The 14,979-nt window shown below is 50.1% G+C and overlaps 1 protein-coding gene across 4 annotated transcripts in view; it reads left to right on the forward strand.

Moving 5' to 3' along the window:
- Positions 1-14,348, forward strand: part of CUX2 (cut like homeobox 2) — a 275,147-nt gene extending 260,799 nt beyond the window's left edge. For all 4 annotated transcript variants that reach the window (XM_042234612.2, XM_042234614.2, XM_042234615.2 and 1 more), the window contains 6 exons: positions 466-1,250; positions 2,015-2,174; positions 4,337-4,609; positions 5,838-6,026; positions 7,456-7,729; positions 11,285-14,348. In XM_042234612.2, coding sequence (XP_042090546.1) covers positions 466-1,250; positions 2,015-2,174; positions 4,337-4,609; positions 5,838-6,026; positions 7,456-7,729; positions 11,285-12,077 — 2,474 coding nt within the window. In that variant the 3' untranslated portion in view covers positions 12,078-14,348. The remainder of the gene's footprint in view (positions 1-465; positions 1,251-2,014; positions 2,175-4,336; positions 4,610-5,837; positions 6,027-7,455; positions 7,730-11,284) is intronic.
- The last annotated feature ends 631 nt before the right edge of the window (positions 14,349-14,979 follow it).

Here is a 14,979-nt window from a genome sequence, read left to right on the forward strand (position 1 = left end):
TGCACAGCGAGATAGTCAAGGAAGGGCTGTGTTGATCTAGGTTGGTCCAGGGTTGGGGAGAGACCCCAGTGTAGGAAAGGCCACCAAGAGCAGAGGGAAGCACGGTCCTGCTGTTCCTTTGTGTTGACCACTTGTAGAATTTTCACCAAGTAATGTATTGCTTATTTGGCTTGCTCTGCTGCTCAATAGAAAGCAGGTTATTAATGTGTGTCCCCTTCTGGGACTTGCTTTAATTTGCATAGGTGGATCACAGCATGTGTAAAAGCAAGTCTTCTAACGTTTCAGTATCCCCATGAACATTTTTCCACATAAGCTGAAATCTCAGTGTCCACCTGGATTTTATCCCCAGATGCAGAGGTTTGCCCCCATCATGTCTCTGGTATAATTTCTGTGCTGTGAACGCCTTTGTCCATCAAGCCATGCCCTGTCCACAGGCCTCCAGCCTCCCTGTCCCCTTTCCCACAGGCGAGCCCAAGAACTCAGCAGCCCCATTGAGCATCACTAACGGCACAGCCCCCACCAGCACCACCTCAGAAGACGCCATCAAGAACATTCTGGAGCAAGCACGCCGCGAGATGCAAGCGCAGCAGCAGGCCCTGCTGGAGATGGAGGCCGGCGCCCGGGGCCGCTCGGTGCCTCCCTCGCCCCCAGAGCGGCCCTCGCTGGCCGCCGTGAGCCAGAACGGGGCCCCGACGCTCGTCAAGCAGGAGGACAGCGGTGTCGGCAGTGGGGGGACGAGCAGCAGCGGCACACAGACCTCCCTCACGGTCCTGTCCCCGGCCGCCTTCGTGCAGAGCATCATCCGGAAGGTCAAGTCGGAGATCGGCGACGCCGGCTATTTTGACCACCACTGGGCCTCGGACCGCGGCCTGCTCAGCCGCCCCTACGCCTCTGTCTCTCCCTCACTCTCCTCCTCCTCCAGCTACTCCGGCCAGCCCAACGGCCGGGCCTGGCCCCGTGGGGACGAGGCCCCCGCAGTCCCCGAGGACGAAGCGGCCGGGAGCGAGGACGAGCCCCCCAGGGTGGGCGAGCTCAAGGCCGAGGGGGGCGGGCCTGAAGGCGGCGGCGGCGGACGGCTGGCCTACTACCCAGCCTACGTTCCCCGCACGCTGAAGCCCACCGTGCCGCCCCTGACCCCCGAGCAATACGAGCTCTACATGTACCGCGAGGTGGACACCCTGGAGCTGACGCGCCAGGTCAAGGAGAAGCTGGCCAAGAATGGAATCTGCCAGAGGATCTTTGGGGAGAAGGTGAAGACGGTGGGGTTCGCCCTGGAGGTTCAGGGAGCCTGGGGAACGAGGACACCTTTGCCGTGTCCATGGCCTGGAAAGAAGGGTGTGTGTGTATGTGAGCAAGAACTGAGCAGAAGCAGGATTCAGACCCAGATCTGAGTGACCCCAAAAGCCCCTCTTCCTGTCCCTGGGCAGTGGGGAAAGGGGAGCCACAGACAAGGCTGGCGTTCAGTTCTGCAGTTTTTAAAGCTGTGGAAAGCTTCCATCTGGTTAGGTAATAGCCATCTATCCCCCTCTTTCAGTAACCTCCATCCCTCCCATGGTCCATTGCACTTAAGTGTTAAGGCTCAGCCCAGCTTGGAGGAATAGGAAATACAACACAGGAAGGCTTCCTGGAAGAGGAGGCGCTTAAGGGGTCTTAGAGTCCAAGTAGGATTTTTAGATGGACTTCCCTTGTGGCTCAGCTGGTAAAGAATCTGCCTGCAATGCGGGAGACCTGTGTTCAATCCCTGGGTTGGGAAGACCCCTTGGAGAAGGGAAAGGCTACCCACTCCAGGATTCTGGCCTGGAGAATTCCATGGACTGTAAGGAACTCTGGAAGGGCACTGCAGGCGGAGGGCACAGCATAGGCACACAGCAGGCGTATGGAGAGTGAAGATATCTTGAAGGCAGCCCTCTCCTCGGAACAGGAGTGAGCAGCGGGCCCTAAGGGTCTGGGGAAGAGAGGTGGAGGGGATGGCCAGGACCTGCTGACCCAGCCTTCCTGCCCTGCCCATCCCCAGGTGCTGGGCCTGTCACAGGGCAGCGTGAGCGACATGCTGTCCCGGCCGAAGCCGTGGAGCAAGCTGACGCAGAAGGGACGGGAGCCCTTTATCCGCATGCAGCTGTGGCTCTCGGACCAGCTTGGCCAGGCTGTGGGCCAGCAGCCCAGCGCCTCCCAGGGTGAGTACAGATGGGGCCCCAAACCACCGAGAGCCCTCACTCTTCCAGTCTGTGCAGTGGCTTCACTGCCTAGGTCTCCCTTCCCCTGCCCCTCCCCACTGCTGCCCTGAAAGGGTCCCTGCTCCGCTTTCATCCTTCCCTCAGCCAGACTGACCTCTAGGTGGCGCCAGAGTGCCTAGACTGAGCGGGAGTGGTGGGGTGGGGGCGGTGCCCACCTTACCATCTCATGTCAGAAGTCTGCTGATTGATCTCTTTCCCAGCAATCCAGCTTGCAGCCTCAGAATCCTTCTTCGCCCAGAGCCTTTGGGTTTATATTAACAAATCAGGCACCAGTTAAATACATTGAGGAAGAAGTACCTTTTTCCACTTCACTGGAAGGTGCCCTGTGGACCAGCACAGGAATTTCTAAACACGCCCCTCCCCATTAGGGACACCTCCCCAGACATGTCCCCTGCCCTCCCCAAACTGTCCAGCGGCTCAGCTCGTGCTGGAAAGTCCAGTGAGTGGGTGACTCTTGATTCCTCAGGAAGTGACCCCCATTGTCTCATGGAGCCCTCTTTATGGCCCTGAGCAGGGTAGTTGCAAGTATAGCACTGCTTGTATTATGGCCCCATTTAACAGATTCAGGAACTGAGGTTCAATAAAGTCACCCTACCCAAGATATCTTCTAAAAAGTGGTTTTCTAACATACTGCTGCTGCTGCTAAGTCGCTTGTCGTCATCTGACTCTGTGCAACCCCATAGATGGCAGCCCACCAGGCTCCCCCGTCCCTGGGATTCTCCAGGCAAGAACACTGGAGTGGGTTGCCATTTCCTTCTCCAATGCATGAAAGTGAAAAGGAAAAGTGAAGTCACTCAGTCATGTCTGACTCTTAGCGACCCCATGGACTGCAGCCCACCAGGCTCCTCCGTCCATGGGATTTTCCAGGCAAGAGTACTGGGGTGCCATTGCCTTCTCCATTTTCTAACATACATGTATACAAAATGTCTTAAGAAAAATGTGGTTTTATTTTTTAAGGTAATTACCATTTTGTTATAGTGAGACTATTAAACCTGTACTCTCACAGCAACTATCAAGTATATGTATAAAATAGGATTGTTAACTACAGTCACCATGCTGTGTATCGAATCCCAGAACTTACTCATCTCATATGCATCTTTTTATTACATTATTGTTGATTGCTGTGGGGATTCACTGTATTTTACTTAGCTAACTCTGGCAGTTGGACTTGTCAGTCATTGCCAAGTCCTTTTTTTCTTTTTCTCTTAACTTTTAATTTTGATGTAATTTCTAACTTACCAAAGAGTTGAAGCAATAGAACAACAAACTTTCAATATCCTACATACTGATTCACCAGTTGCTAATTTTGCCATATTTGTGCTTTTTTCTCTCAACCATTTAAGAGATTAATTGAAGATATCATGTCCCTTTACCCCTAAACATTTCAAAATTATTTACTAAGAATGAGAAATTTTACAATAATACAATACTGCTATGTAACCCACCATCTATATTCCAAGTTTCTTCAGTTGTCCCAATAGTCACCTTTATATAATTTGATCTTTCCCTGTCCAGGTCAAATTCAGGATCACTTGTATTTAGTCATGTCTCTTTAGTCCCTTTCAATTTGGACAGTTCTTCTGCCTCTCTCTAAAGTTTTTTAGTTTTGACGTTTGTGAAAACTGAAAGCCAGTTATGTTATAGACGGATGCTCAGTTCAGCTTTGTCTCATGTTTCCTTGTGGTTAGATTCAAGCTGTGCTCTTTGGGCAGGAATATCCCAGAAACGTTGCTCTGTCCTTCTCAGTCCATCATATCAGGAGTCACCAGCTGTTGATTTGGCCTGTGATTGGAGGTGCTAACTTCGATCACCAGATTGAGGTGGTGTTGGCAGACAGCTGTACCTATAAAGTTACTGTTTTTCCCTTTGTACTTAAAAGTATCCTGTGGGGAGATACTTTGGGACTATATGGATATCTTTTTCCTCCTCCAACTTTCATCTACTGGTTTTCACAGCCAGGATGGTCCCGGCCTGAGATTTTACTGTGGTAGTTGCAGAGCGGGTTGTTGCCAACTCTTGGCTGTAACAAGCAAGCCTGCCCAAACCATGCATGTCTATGCCAGATTGAGTAACTGCCTTCTCTGTCTCTCTGCGGCCCACAGTCAGTCCCACTGAACCAAGGTCCTCGCCATCCCCACCCCCTAGTCCCACGGAGCCACTGGAGAAGAGCTCCCAGGAGCCCCTGAGTCTGACACTGGAGAGCAGCAAGGAGAACCAGCAGCCAGAGGGACGCTCCAGCTCATCACTGAGTGGGAAGATTTACTCGGGCAGCCAGACCCCAGGGGGCATCCAGGAGATTGTGGCCATGTCCCCCGAGCTGGACACGTACTCCATCACCAAGAGGGTCAAAGAGGTCCTCACAGACAACAACCTAGGTACAGGGTACCGGGAGTCAGGGATGCTGCCTCTTGCCCTGCTTGGCACCCCCCTTGCCTTAAGGAAAGAGCCATGGTGAGATCCCAGGCACTGGGGTCCCTTCTGAAGGTGCTGCTCAGCCCTGGGGCACCCAGGGGCCCCTGGGAGGCATCTGACTCTGAACTGGGTCTCTAGAGTGGACAGTAGGGAGGTCAGTATGCTGTCCTCCTAAAGTTCTTGGCCCACAACTTGCAAAACTTCCTTCCAGGAAGACTTAGAGAATCCCAGTAAGATTCTAACTCAGTCCTCATCCAATGCTGGGGGCCCAAGGGAGAAATCTGGATTCTTTAATTTTTTGAATTACAAATTCCTCCACATCTCAGATGGGAGTGAAGTCATGCACACAAACGCCAACTTTTCACTACAATTTCTATAATAAAAATAAGATATCACTATTTGAAAATGCCAAACAATACAGGGAAAAAAAAAGTTAAAATTTAAACAAATAAAATGTCCCCTAACCTCCCAGTCATATGCCAAAGTTTTTCTGTATCTTTGAGATTTTCTGAACACATACAAAATTGTATGCCCACCTAGTTTCTTCTCTTCTTTTTTCTAGATAGATGAAATTACACACAGGCTATCCTTCCACTTGCTTTTTAAAAACTAACACTGTTCTACAGCGGACTCTCTTCTGCCTTAGAATGAATAGTCCACCTGCAGTCTTTGTCACTGTTGCAAAATTTTTCAGGCCATGGATGCCCCATATTTTTTATGCAGCTGATGAGCATTTTACTTGTTCCTAATTTCCTGCTGCCTCTGAAACCACATCCACATGCGTCTTTGTGCCCTTGGGCAAGTACAACTGGAGGAGAAATCCCAGGCAGTGGAATTGTTGGATCAGAGGGTTTGCACATTGAAATTTTGATAGAATCTGGCCAATTACTCTCTGACAAGGTGATACTTATTTGTGCACATGAAGTTTGCAGACAATGTCAGGGATCCCCTAGGAGTGAATAACGTCTAAATCATGACAGCATTTTTGTTTGGTAGCTATCTGCCTGCCCCCATCTCCTGTTTTACAGAAAGTTCCCCAGATGCACACAGGCATGGGTCCCCCGATGTGTCTGGTCCTCCCTGCTGAGTTAGTGGAGACATTCCCTGGTTTCTCCCTGTCCCTTGTCTCTCCCGGGAGCACGTGTGCCCAGCCTGGGGTAACAGGTCGTCCCCCTCCTCCCCTATCCCCAGGGCAGCGGCTCTTCGGGGAGAGCATCCTAGGGCTGACCCAGGGCTCCGTGTCTGACCTTCTCTCCCGACCCAAACCCTGGCACAAGCTGAGCCTGAAGGGCCGGGAGCCCTTTGTGCGCATGCAGCTGTGGCTCAACGACCCCCACAACGTGGAGAAGCTGAGAGACATGAAGAAGCTGGAGAAGAAAGGTAAGCCCTGGGAACTCTGGGTCTGGCCTCAGGTTTTCCCACTGGAACCATATCTGGTTCTAACCCAAACAAACCCAGGGTCCCAGTGGTCCAGTCTTAGCCTAGTGTAGGCTGCAAGAAATAGCCATTCCACAGAACGTAAGCCATTAAAATGTTTAATACTTTTCCCCTGAAAGTTCCAATACACTGTCTCTCTCAGCGTCCTTCCACAAACCCATAGCCACTCCAGAGTCTCCTGCATATTCCCCAAGCCCTCTCTCTCTGATCTCTCCATCCTCTGCATCAGAGTCCTATTATATTACCCCCTTTGCCCATCACCTGGATTCTACGCAACAAAGCACAGAATTGACCCAGCAAATGATAACTCCCCCCTTACAGGACCGGACAAGAAATCGCAGGTTCTTACATTGTCTGATAGGATTTTATCTCCCTGAAAAATTGAACTGGCACTGAGCACCCACTTTGTGGCCCAGCCAGTCCCATGCTTTGTGTGTAAGGGATTCCTGGGTCTAAGAAAGCTCAAAATCCAGTCGGAAGATAAGATTTGAGGAGTTGGAAAGTTGTCAGCTGGGGCACTAAGTCATGACGAGGGCCCAGGGTCAAGCCAGGCTATAAGCGGCACATGGGGAAGGACCATCTGGCTGTTGGCATCAGACAGCTGTACAGTTGAGAACTTGTCCTGCCGCTTGCTGGCTGTGTGATCTTGGGCAAGTTACTTCCCTTCTCTGTGCCTCATTCCACTTCATCTGAAAGTAAGAGTGATAGCGTCTACCTCAGGGCACTGGTGTGAGGATTTAATGGGACCCAATACCTTGCTTCCTCCATTCTGGGGTGGGCTTCCCCCCCAGCGCACACACATTTTGATGATTTGAGGCTGAGATGCATCATGCAATTACTATGTTCATTTAAAATTAACATCCTGGAGCCTGGCAGGGGCCAAGGGCGAAAGACTCTGCACCACTTTCTGCATCTGCACCACTTTCTGCATCTGTACCACCTCCGCACTGAACCCACAGACTCCACAGATGGCTCCAGAAAAACCTGTGAAAGCAGGAGAGAAAAATCTTAAAACTGTCTTCCCGCTGCCCTCAAAACACTGGTGAAATTCAGGGACACTTCTGACAATCGAGAATGCTGCAGAACCCCTTCTTTTGAGCACTTCCTTTCTATGAGGGCAGCCCTCCACACATGTTAACAGTTAGCTTGTTAATGACCAGGTGTGGGCAGGCGAGCATCTCCCATCTCACGAGGAGGGTGTGGAAGGAGAAAAGGCTGAGGCCAGGCCAGGGTCCCCACGTTTGGGGCGCAGGGGCTCTGAGGACGGCTGGCTGGTGCTCAGTTCAGCCTGAGACCCCTCCTCGGTTCAGGGGAGCCTCTAGTTGGCCCCTCTCAGCCCTCCCTCCCTCCCTCCCTCCCTCCCCCGCCCCAGCCTACCTGAAGCGCAGGTACGGCCTCATCAGCACTGGCTCAGACAGTGAGTCTCCAGCCACCCGCTCCGAGTGCCCCAGCCCCTGCCTGCAGCCCCAAGACCTGAGCCTCCTGCAGATCAAGAAGCCCCGAGTGGTGCTGGCCCCCGAAGAGAAGGAGGCGCTGAGGAAGGCCTACCAGCTGGAGCCCTACCCCTCCCAGCAGACCATTGAGCTCCTCTCCTTCCAGCTCAACCTCAAGACCAACACCGTCATCAACTGGTTCCATAACTACAGGTAGGGATGGGGGGCAGGGTGCCTGGTGGCCCCTGGGAGGATGGGCAGGGGTCTCAGCCGGCAGCCCCCGCTTCCTCATCCCAGGGCCTGGAGGCAGCCCATCATGGCCTCTGGGAAACGAGGTGGCCATATTTCTAGGTGTTTAGCTTTATAACATAGGCAAACTCGGATGTAAATTCCAGCTCGACAGTTTTCATCTTGTGCGGCCTGGGCAAGTGACTTCACCTCCCAGAGCCTCGATCTTCTAACCTATAAAATGAGAATTATAATGGGATCTACTTCATAGAGTTGCCTTGAGGATTTGATTCGGCTAACATACTCATGGAGAATAACCTGGCACATAGGAGGTGATAGGTGTTGACGTCACTATCGTCGCCATCTTTGTTGTGACTTCACCAGCTTGCTCTGCGTCTGCCTCCACAAAGGGACGGGGGATTGTGTTTGGGGCACAGGCCTGAGGTACCCTAACTTCCCACTGAGTCTTGTGTCAGTGCCCTGGATTGGGGCTCCTGGCCTTTCCCACTCCTAAGGTCAAAGGAAACCCTTGTGGCAGCCCCTCAGGCTCCACCCACCTCAGGGCGTGGGTGATCCCTAACAAAAGTGGTGCCTCCTCCCACTCACCAATCCCTCATCTCCTGAGCAGCTGACCTGCAGGGGGCTGGGCTGCCTTGGGGCACTGACTGGGTACACGGTTCCCAAGGAGACTGCAAAAGGGCTTCCTGAGAACCCTGAAGAGAAGGCTTGATGTGATTTCAAGGGCCATCCCTCTGAGGCGCTCCCCACCAAGCCTCCTGAGCAAGAAATGTCTCTGATGCCCCTGTGGTGCCAGAGAGGAGAGTCTCTTGATCCCTGAGAGAAGAGGAGGAGGAGCCTAGAAGGATGGAACACCTGAAATCTCTCTCCACAGCCCAGGCATGGGCATCACACAGACACGAGTTCAAATCCCACCTCGGCTGTGTGTTATTGGGCAAATCACTGTACCTTTCTGAGTCTCATCCCTATTTTACAGATAAGGAACTTAAAATTTACCTCATAATGCTTTGAATGAATTGAGGATCAAATGAAAAACTACAGACATAAACATATTGTAAAATATTGCTTATATCTTGCTCAGACCCAGAACCTGCCAAACGGCAGATGATCTAGGTCCTGAAAGCCTCACACCCTCCTTCCCTTCCAGACATTCTCTCCCCCCTTGTTTCCCACAGGAACGTATCCCTCCATTATAATCCAGCATATTCATTTCAGTTAATATTTGTCATGTATGCACAGTGAGCCAGGGTTGGGAGATACAGGGGTTCAAAGCCATCATCCCTGCTCTTAGAGAGTTTAAAATCACAAACCAGGTAACTTCATGACAGCCTAATAAATGCTGTGAAAACAAGGAGGAATAAGGAACTAAGGGAAAAGGGAATTCTACCTAGGGAAAATTTAGATAGAGAGGTGGCATTTCAGCTGGGCTTTGAAGGAGGAGAGAGAATTCCACTCCCCAAAAAAACCACTCTCAAAGAGCTATAATTATAGAATACATTGCTTCATTTAGTAAATGATTATTGAGCATCTACTCTGTCCCAAGTACCAAAGAGAATGAGGTAAAGTCCTTGGCATCTCTCACAGACCAGCAGGGATGGTCACTATTAAATGAGTTCTTATAGTAATGTATCATTACACACTGCAGTGAGCTCTGGGAAAAGTGAACAATGGGATGTTTTGAGAAAAAATTCCTTGGAAGGACCTGCTATAGATGAGGGAGTCAAGAATTGAAGAAAAAGACTCATTTTTACTATGGTATAAATGACTGTTAGCGAGATATTTATATTTGATCCACAGTTTGGAAGTTCTAATGATAAAGCTTCAGGCAAATGAGCCATCCCCAAAACACCCAGCACTCCCCTGGGTCCCACCAACTCTTCCCTCTAGAGGGAACTGAAGGAGAAGACAGGGTCTCCTGAGAGGTGGGCAAGGCCACCTTTGTGGAAGGATTAGGAACTGAGAGACGAAAGTGAACCAGATCACCGCTGATAGTCCCTCCAGGCTCAGGATCCTGGGATGGGGCCGCATTCCCCACCTGGGCAGGGAGGCAGGAGAGTGCAGGCAGACAGCTGGGTGCAGAGCCCAACTGCACTGCGTGCCGGCTATGTGACCGCGGCAGTCCCTGCGCCTCTCTGAGCCTTGTCATCTTTGTTGGTGGGCATGAGACTAGTCTCCCCCTCATAAGGTCATTATGAAAGATAAATAATCTGTAAAAAGTGCTTGGTTGAGCATCTGGCATGTGATAAGCACTAACCATTATGATCTTTATCATTGAAATTTATAAATTAATTTTATATCAGTAACATGTACTTTATTATTATTAAATAATATTGATATAATATATGATGTCATCAATTAAAGAAGGACACAGCATTGAAGATACTTAAAAAGTCCTATCGCTGTGTGATCTTGGACAACTGACTTGACCTCTCTGGATCTCGTGCTATTAGGGAAATAATTAATGAAGTTAAACCCATCCTAGCCTTTCCTGCCCTAAAACATAATAAATGAGACCACATTTCCCTCTGGCAAAAGGGAAGCCACTGAAGTGAAGAGAGGGTGGGTTCTGGACTGGAATTCAGTGTGCCCAGGTTCTGGGCCCAGCTCTGCCTCTGTGTGCCTTGGTGACCTAGACAAGTTATTCTCTGCTTTTGACTTTGAGAAATGCTCTAGGGCACCACTGTCCAATAGAAATACAACGAAAGCCACATATATAATATAAAATTTTCTAGTAGCCACATTGAAGAAAAATTAAAAAATAAAACTAAACAAAAAGAGACAGATGAAGTTAATGTAATAGTACCCACTCCAGTATTCCTGCCTGGAGAATCCCACGGCCAGAGGAGCCTAGCGGGTACAGTCCCTAGGGTCGCAAAGAGTCAGACACGACTAAGCACACACGCATATGTTATTTAGCCCAGTATATACAAATGCAGGGCTTCCCTTGTAGCTCAGTCGGGAAAGAATCTGCCTGCAGTACAGGAGACCCAGATTCAGTCCCTGGGTTGGGAAGATCCCCTGGAGAAGGAAATGGCAACCCACTCCAGTATCCTTACCTGGAAAGTCTCATGGACACAGGAGGCCAGTGGGCTGCAGTCCATGGGGTCGCAAAGAGTCGGGCACGACTGAGCAACTAACACTTTTACAAATGCAACCATTTCAACATGCAGTCAGTATAACAACTGTTAACAATGAGAGAGCCGTGTAGACGGCACAGGTCTCGACTGTGAGCTTTGGAATCCAACAGTCCTGAGTTCAAGTCCTGGTTCTGCCACTTACTAGCTGTGAAACTGGGGCATATCACCCAGCATCTCTGAGCCTTGTTTCCTCCTCTGAAGTGGGGATGATGATAGCCCACCATTTGGGGTTGTTGAGAGGGCTTACTAGGATGCTGCATGTGAAGAAGCTTATGCATAGTGAGCCCCCTGGGGAAGTGGGTGGGGTCACAGGGCCACTCACTGGATTTGACTCCAGGGCTAACTGTCCCCTCCAGCACCTTGCTTACCACCATCTCTGCCCCAGGTCCCGGATGCGCCGGGAGATGTTGGTGGAGGGGACCCAAGAGGAACCAGACCTCGACCCCAGTGGGGGTCCTGGCATCCTGCCGCCAGGCCACTCCCACCCAGACCCCAACCCACAGAGCCCCGACTCGGAGGCTGAGGACCAGAAGCCTACGGTGAAGGAACTAAAGCTTCAGGAGGCTCCCGAGGAGAGCGTCACCCACCTGACCTCCCAGGACAAGACTCCAGTAAGGATTAAGCAGGAACAGACTGAGGAGGCTGAGGAACAAGCCGACAGCCAGGACTCAAAGGAGCCGGACAAAGGCCAAGGCTCCCCCCGAGAGGTGCATCCTGACCCTCTGGGTGACGACGTACTCCCCAAAGCAGCCCCGGGGCTCCTCCTCCCAGGCGGGACCACCCCAGCCTGCCCCTCACTGCACCCCCTCCCGGAGAGTGAGGGCGGGGAGCGGCTACACCCGGACCCCCTAAGCTTTAAGTCAGCCTCAGAGTCCTCCCGCTGCAGCCTGGAGGTGTCACTGAACTCGCCCTCAGCCGCCTCCTCTCCAGGCCTCATGATGTCCGTGTCGCCGGTCCCTTCCTCCTCAGCCCCCATCTCCCCATCCCCACCCAGCACCCTCCCTGCCAAGGTGCTGAGTGCCAGCCCCACCGCCGACACAGCCGGGGCCTTGCACCCCAGCACCAAGGTGAACCCCAACTTGCAGCGGCGGCACGAGAAGATGGCCAACCTGAACAGCATCATCTACCGGCTGGAGAGGGCTGCCAATCGGGAGGAGGCCCTGGAGTGGGAGTTCTGAAGGTGGGGGCAAGGGGCACACCCGGTGGCCACCGACTCCCCCAGACAGGACAGGGCCCCGGAAGGGAGGTGCTCATGCAGCCATCACCACATGGACAGCAGCGTTACGGTCCCGCCGTTTTCCGTTTCTGTTGTAATCTGAGCTCTACAAAGTCATGAGTGAGCAGGTAGGGCCGGAGCCCCTGCGGCCTCTTTACAGCTCCCCCTGCTCCAGGGAGCACCATCTTCTCCCTGCTGGCCTCTCTACCAGACGCAGAAGCAAAGTGGAGCCACATTTTCACTTGGAAGCTCCAAACTCTTTTAGAAAAATAAATATTTATAGACCACTTTTAGATATTTTAATAAAGGATCCTTTGGAATTTATTCCCAGCTAATGCTGTTTTGATATTAACAGAGAGTTATAAAATCAGGATGCTGTCACAACTGTTGCGAAGAATACACTGAAGTTGTGTCGTTTTTTTGCCACTAGATGAGATTAAAAGGAGACAATTGTTCAAAGCCATCACAAAACACTATAAGACTGACCAAAATTTAGATAACCTTTGAACTGCGGTTTGCTTTTTTCTTTTCCACATCTGTCTGTGAGACAACGATACATTGCTACTGCCCTTTCAGAAACCATGTTGAAAAGAGAAAGTCCAAAAGACTCTAAAGGAAAACTTCGATGGCGTGAGGGTGTGTTTCATTCTGGTGGTCTGTCTTGCAACCTTGATAACTCAGAATGTCCTGTGCTATTTTAACTGTTGTAGAGAAGTGGGCTGTGGCCAACCATCCTCTCTGAGCTGTAACATGGTACAAAACAAACTGCGTACACTCCCTCTCGTCAGGAACCTGTGGACCACAGCAGGTGGATCTCCATCTCATCCACCTGTAAGGCAAGATGTGCTTCCAGATCCTTTGGAAAGCCTGGTATGAGGGCGAGAGTTTAGAGGCTGGTGCTTCAACCAGAGGGACGCCATTCCTCAACCTGAATCGTGGCCACAGCACGGGAAGTTTCCCTACTGGCTTTCCAGAGCAAGACTGTGGCTGCCATCTTCCCCTCCTTGTGTTTTAAGAAAATAACAGTGTTGGTCATCTCACAAGCACCCAGCTCAGCACCCCACACCAAAAAATAGATTCATCAGACTAGAGACCCCCAACTGCCCTCTCATCATCTTCCTTCTCAAGTTGACCCTGGTGCTTTCTGGAAGCATCTGCACCTCCAAGTTTGTGCGGAATGAAGCTCAAAGGTTTGAATTCACTGCAGCATGCCCACCACATCCCAGTCTCCAAGTCCAGCCTCCCGTCTTCTAACACCTGACCTTTCTGAGAACAAAGACTCAGCACCCCAACGCAGAGAAGCCCTCCTTCCAGCGTCTTTATCATCTTGGTTTTTAGGGGGAGAACTCCAAATCTGGATGAACCAGTCACCATATTGTCACCAACACAGCAGCGCCCCTGTCCTAGCTGTATAACTAGGGCCTCAGTCTCCCCATCTGTAAAATGGGCCTATCAGAGCAGCCGTATCAGCTCCATCCAGAATGACAATGAAAAGGTGGTCGTCACGGTGCCAGCCCAGTACCAGAGGGAGAGATGGCTGACAAGGATTTCAAGGATGCAGCAAATATCTTGAAACCCAGGCCGGCAAATTCCAGTGAGCAGAAGGGATCAGGTGAGGGCCGTTCAGAAATCTCAGCTCTCATGCACCCAGCCCAGGCTGCAGTCTCCACACCAGTCATAAAGAACAACGCAGACCCTGCTGGAAAACCTCCTTTTCCATACACCCAGGCTATGCATTGAAGAGTTTTCCACTGTATACATTTTTATCCAGATGAAGGTATTTTTATATTTTGACAATAGGAAACAGTGACCAATTTTCAGAGTAATCAAATCTGGAACAAATGAAAACATCTCCTTTTAGCCACCACCGCCCTGTCCCAACTAAGGCAATCGTGGGAGACACACCACTTTTTGCTGTTGAAAGCCACACAACACTGAAATCCAGGCTGACATGCAGACTGCAGTTCTTAAAGGACTAAATCTGGCTTTTATGTGACGGGATTTGATTAAGCACTTAGCATATAGTCTTTTGAACATGGAAAATCCTGTTGTACTTAAAGCTAGCAGACCTGTGAACAACTTTGTCAGGTTCACGTCCTGTAACGGTAAACAGAACAAAACCCCACAAAACCGTTTCTATGAGAGAGTGATGAACTTTGTTTAAATTTAAAAAAAAAAAAAAAGGAACACGTTCTGTAATAAACACGTCACTCAATACAGAATTGTATAATAATGTCTGGGTGTCCTGTTTGCTTTATTCTGGAGTTGGGGCTGCAGATTGGGGGTCAGATCTGCCCTTGCATGTTTTACAAAATGGTATTTTTAAAAACTGGTTTTTAAAATTCATTTACCACCATTAAAATATGACGGCTTGTCAGGTAAAAACCATGATTTTTTTTTTGTATGTATATGTTCTTTTAAAATTTTCATGTAATACTGGGGTGTAGCTGGTTAACAGTGTTGGGTTATTTTTAGGTGCAGAGCAAAATCAGTTATACATGTGTCTATTCTTTTTCAAATTTTTTTCCCACTTAGGTTATTATGGAGTATTGAGCAGAGTTCCCCATGCTATTCAGTAGGTTCTTGTTGGTTATCTGTTTTAAATATAGCAGTGTGTACATTCAGTCCCAAACTCCCAGTCTCTCTCTCCCCGCTCCCTTCCCCTCTGGTAATCATAAGTTCATTCTCTAAGTCTGTATGTCTCTGTTTGGTAAATAAGTTCAATTATATCATTTTTTTAGATTCTGCGTATAAGTGATACATGTCTTTCTCTGTCTGGCTTGCTTCATTTAGCATAATAATCTCCAGGTCTATGCATGTTGCTGCAAATGGCATCATTTCATTCCTTTTTATGGATGAGTAAT

The sequence above is a fragment of the Ovis aries genome, chromosome 17 (assembly GCF_016772045.2).
Source record: "Ovis aries strain OAR_USU_Benz2616 breed Rambouillet chromosome 17, ARS-UI_Ramb_v3.0, whole genome shotgun sequence".
Lineage (NCBI taxonomy): Eukaryota > Metazoa > Chordata > Mammalia > Artiodactyla > Bovidae > Ovis > Ovis aries.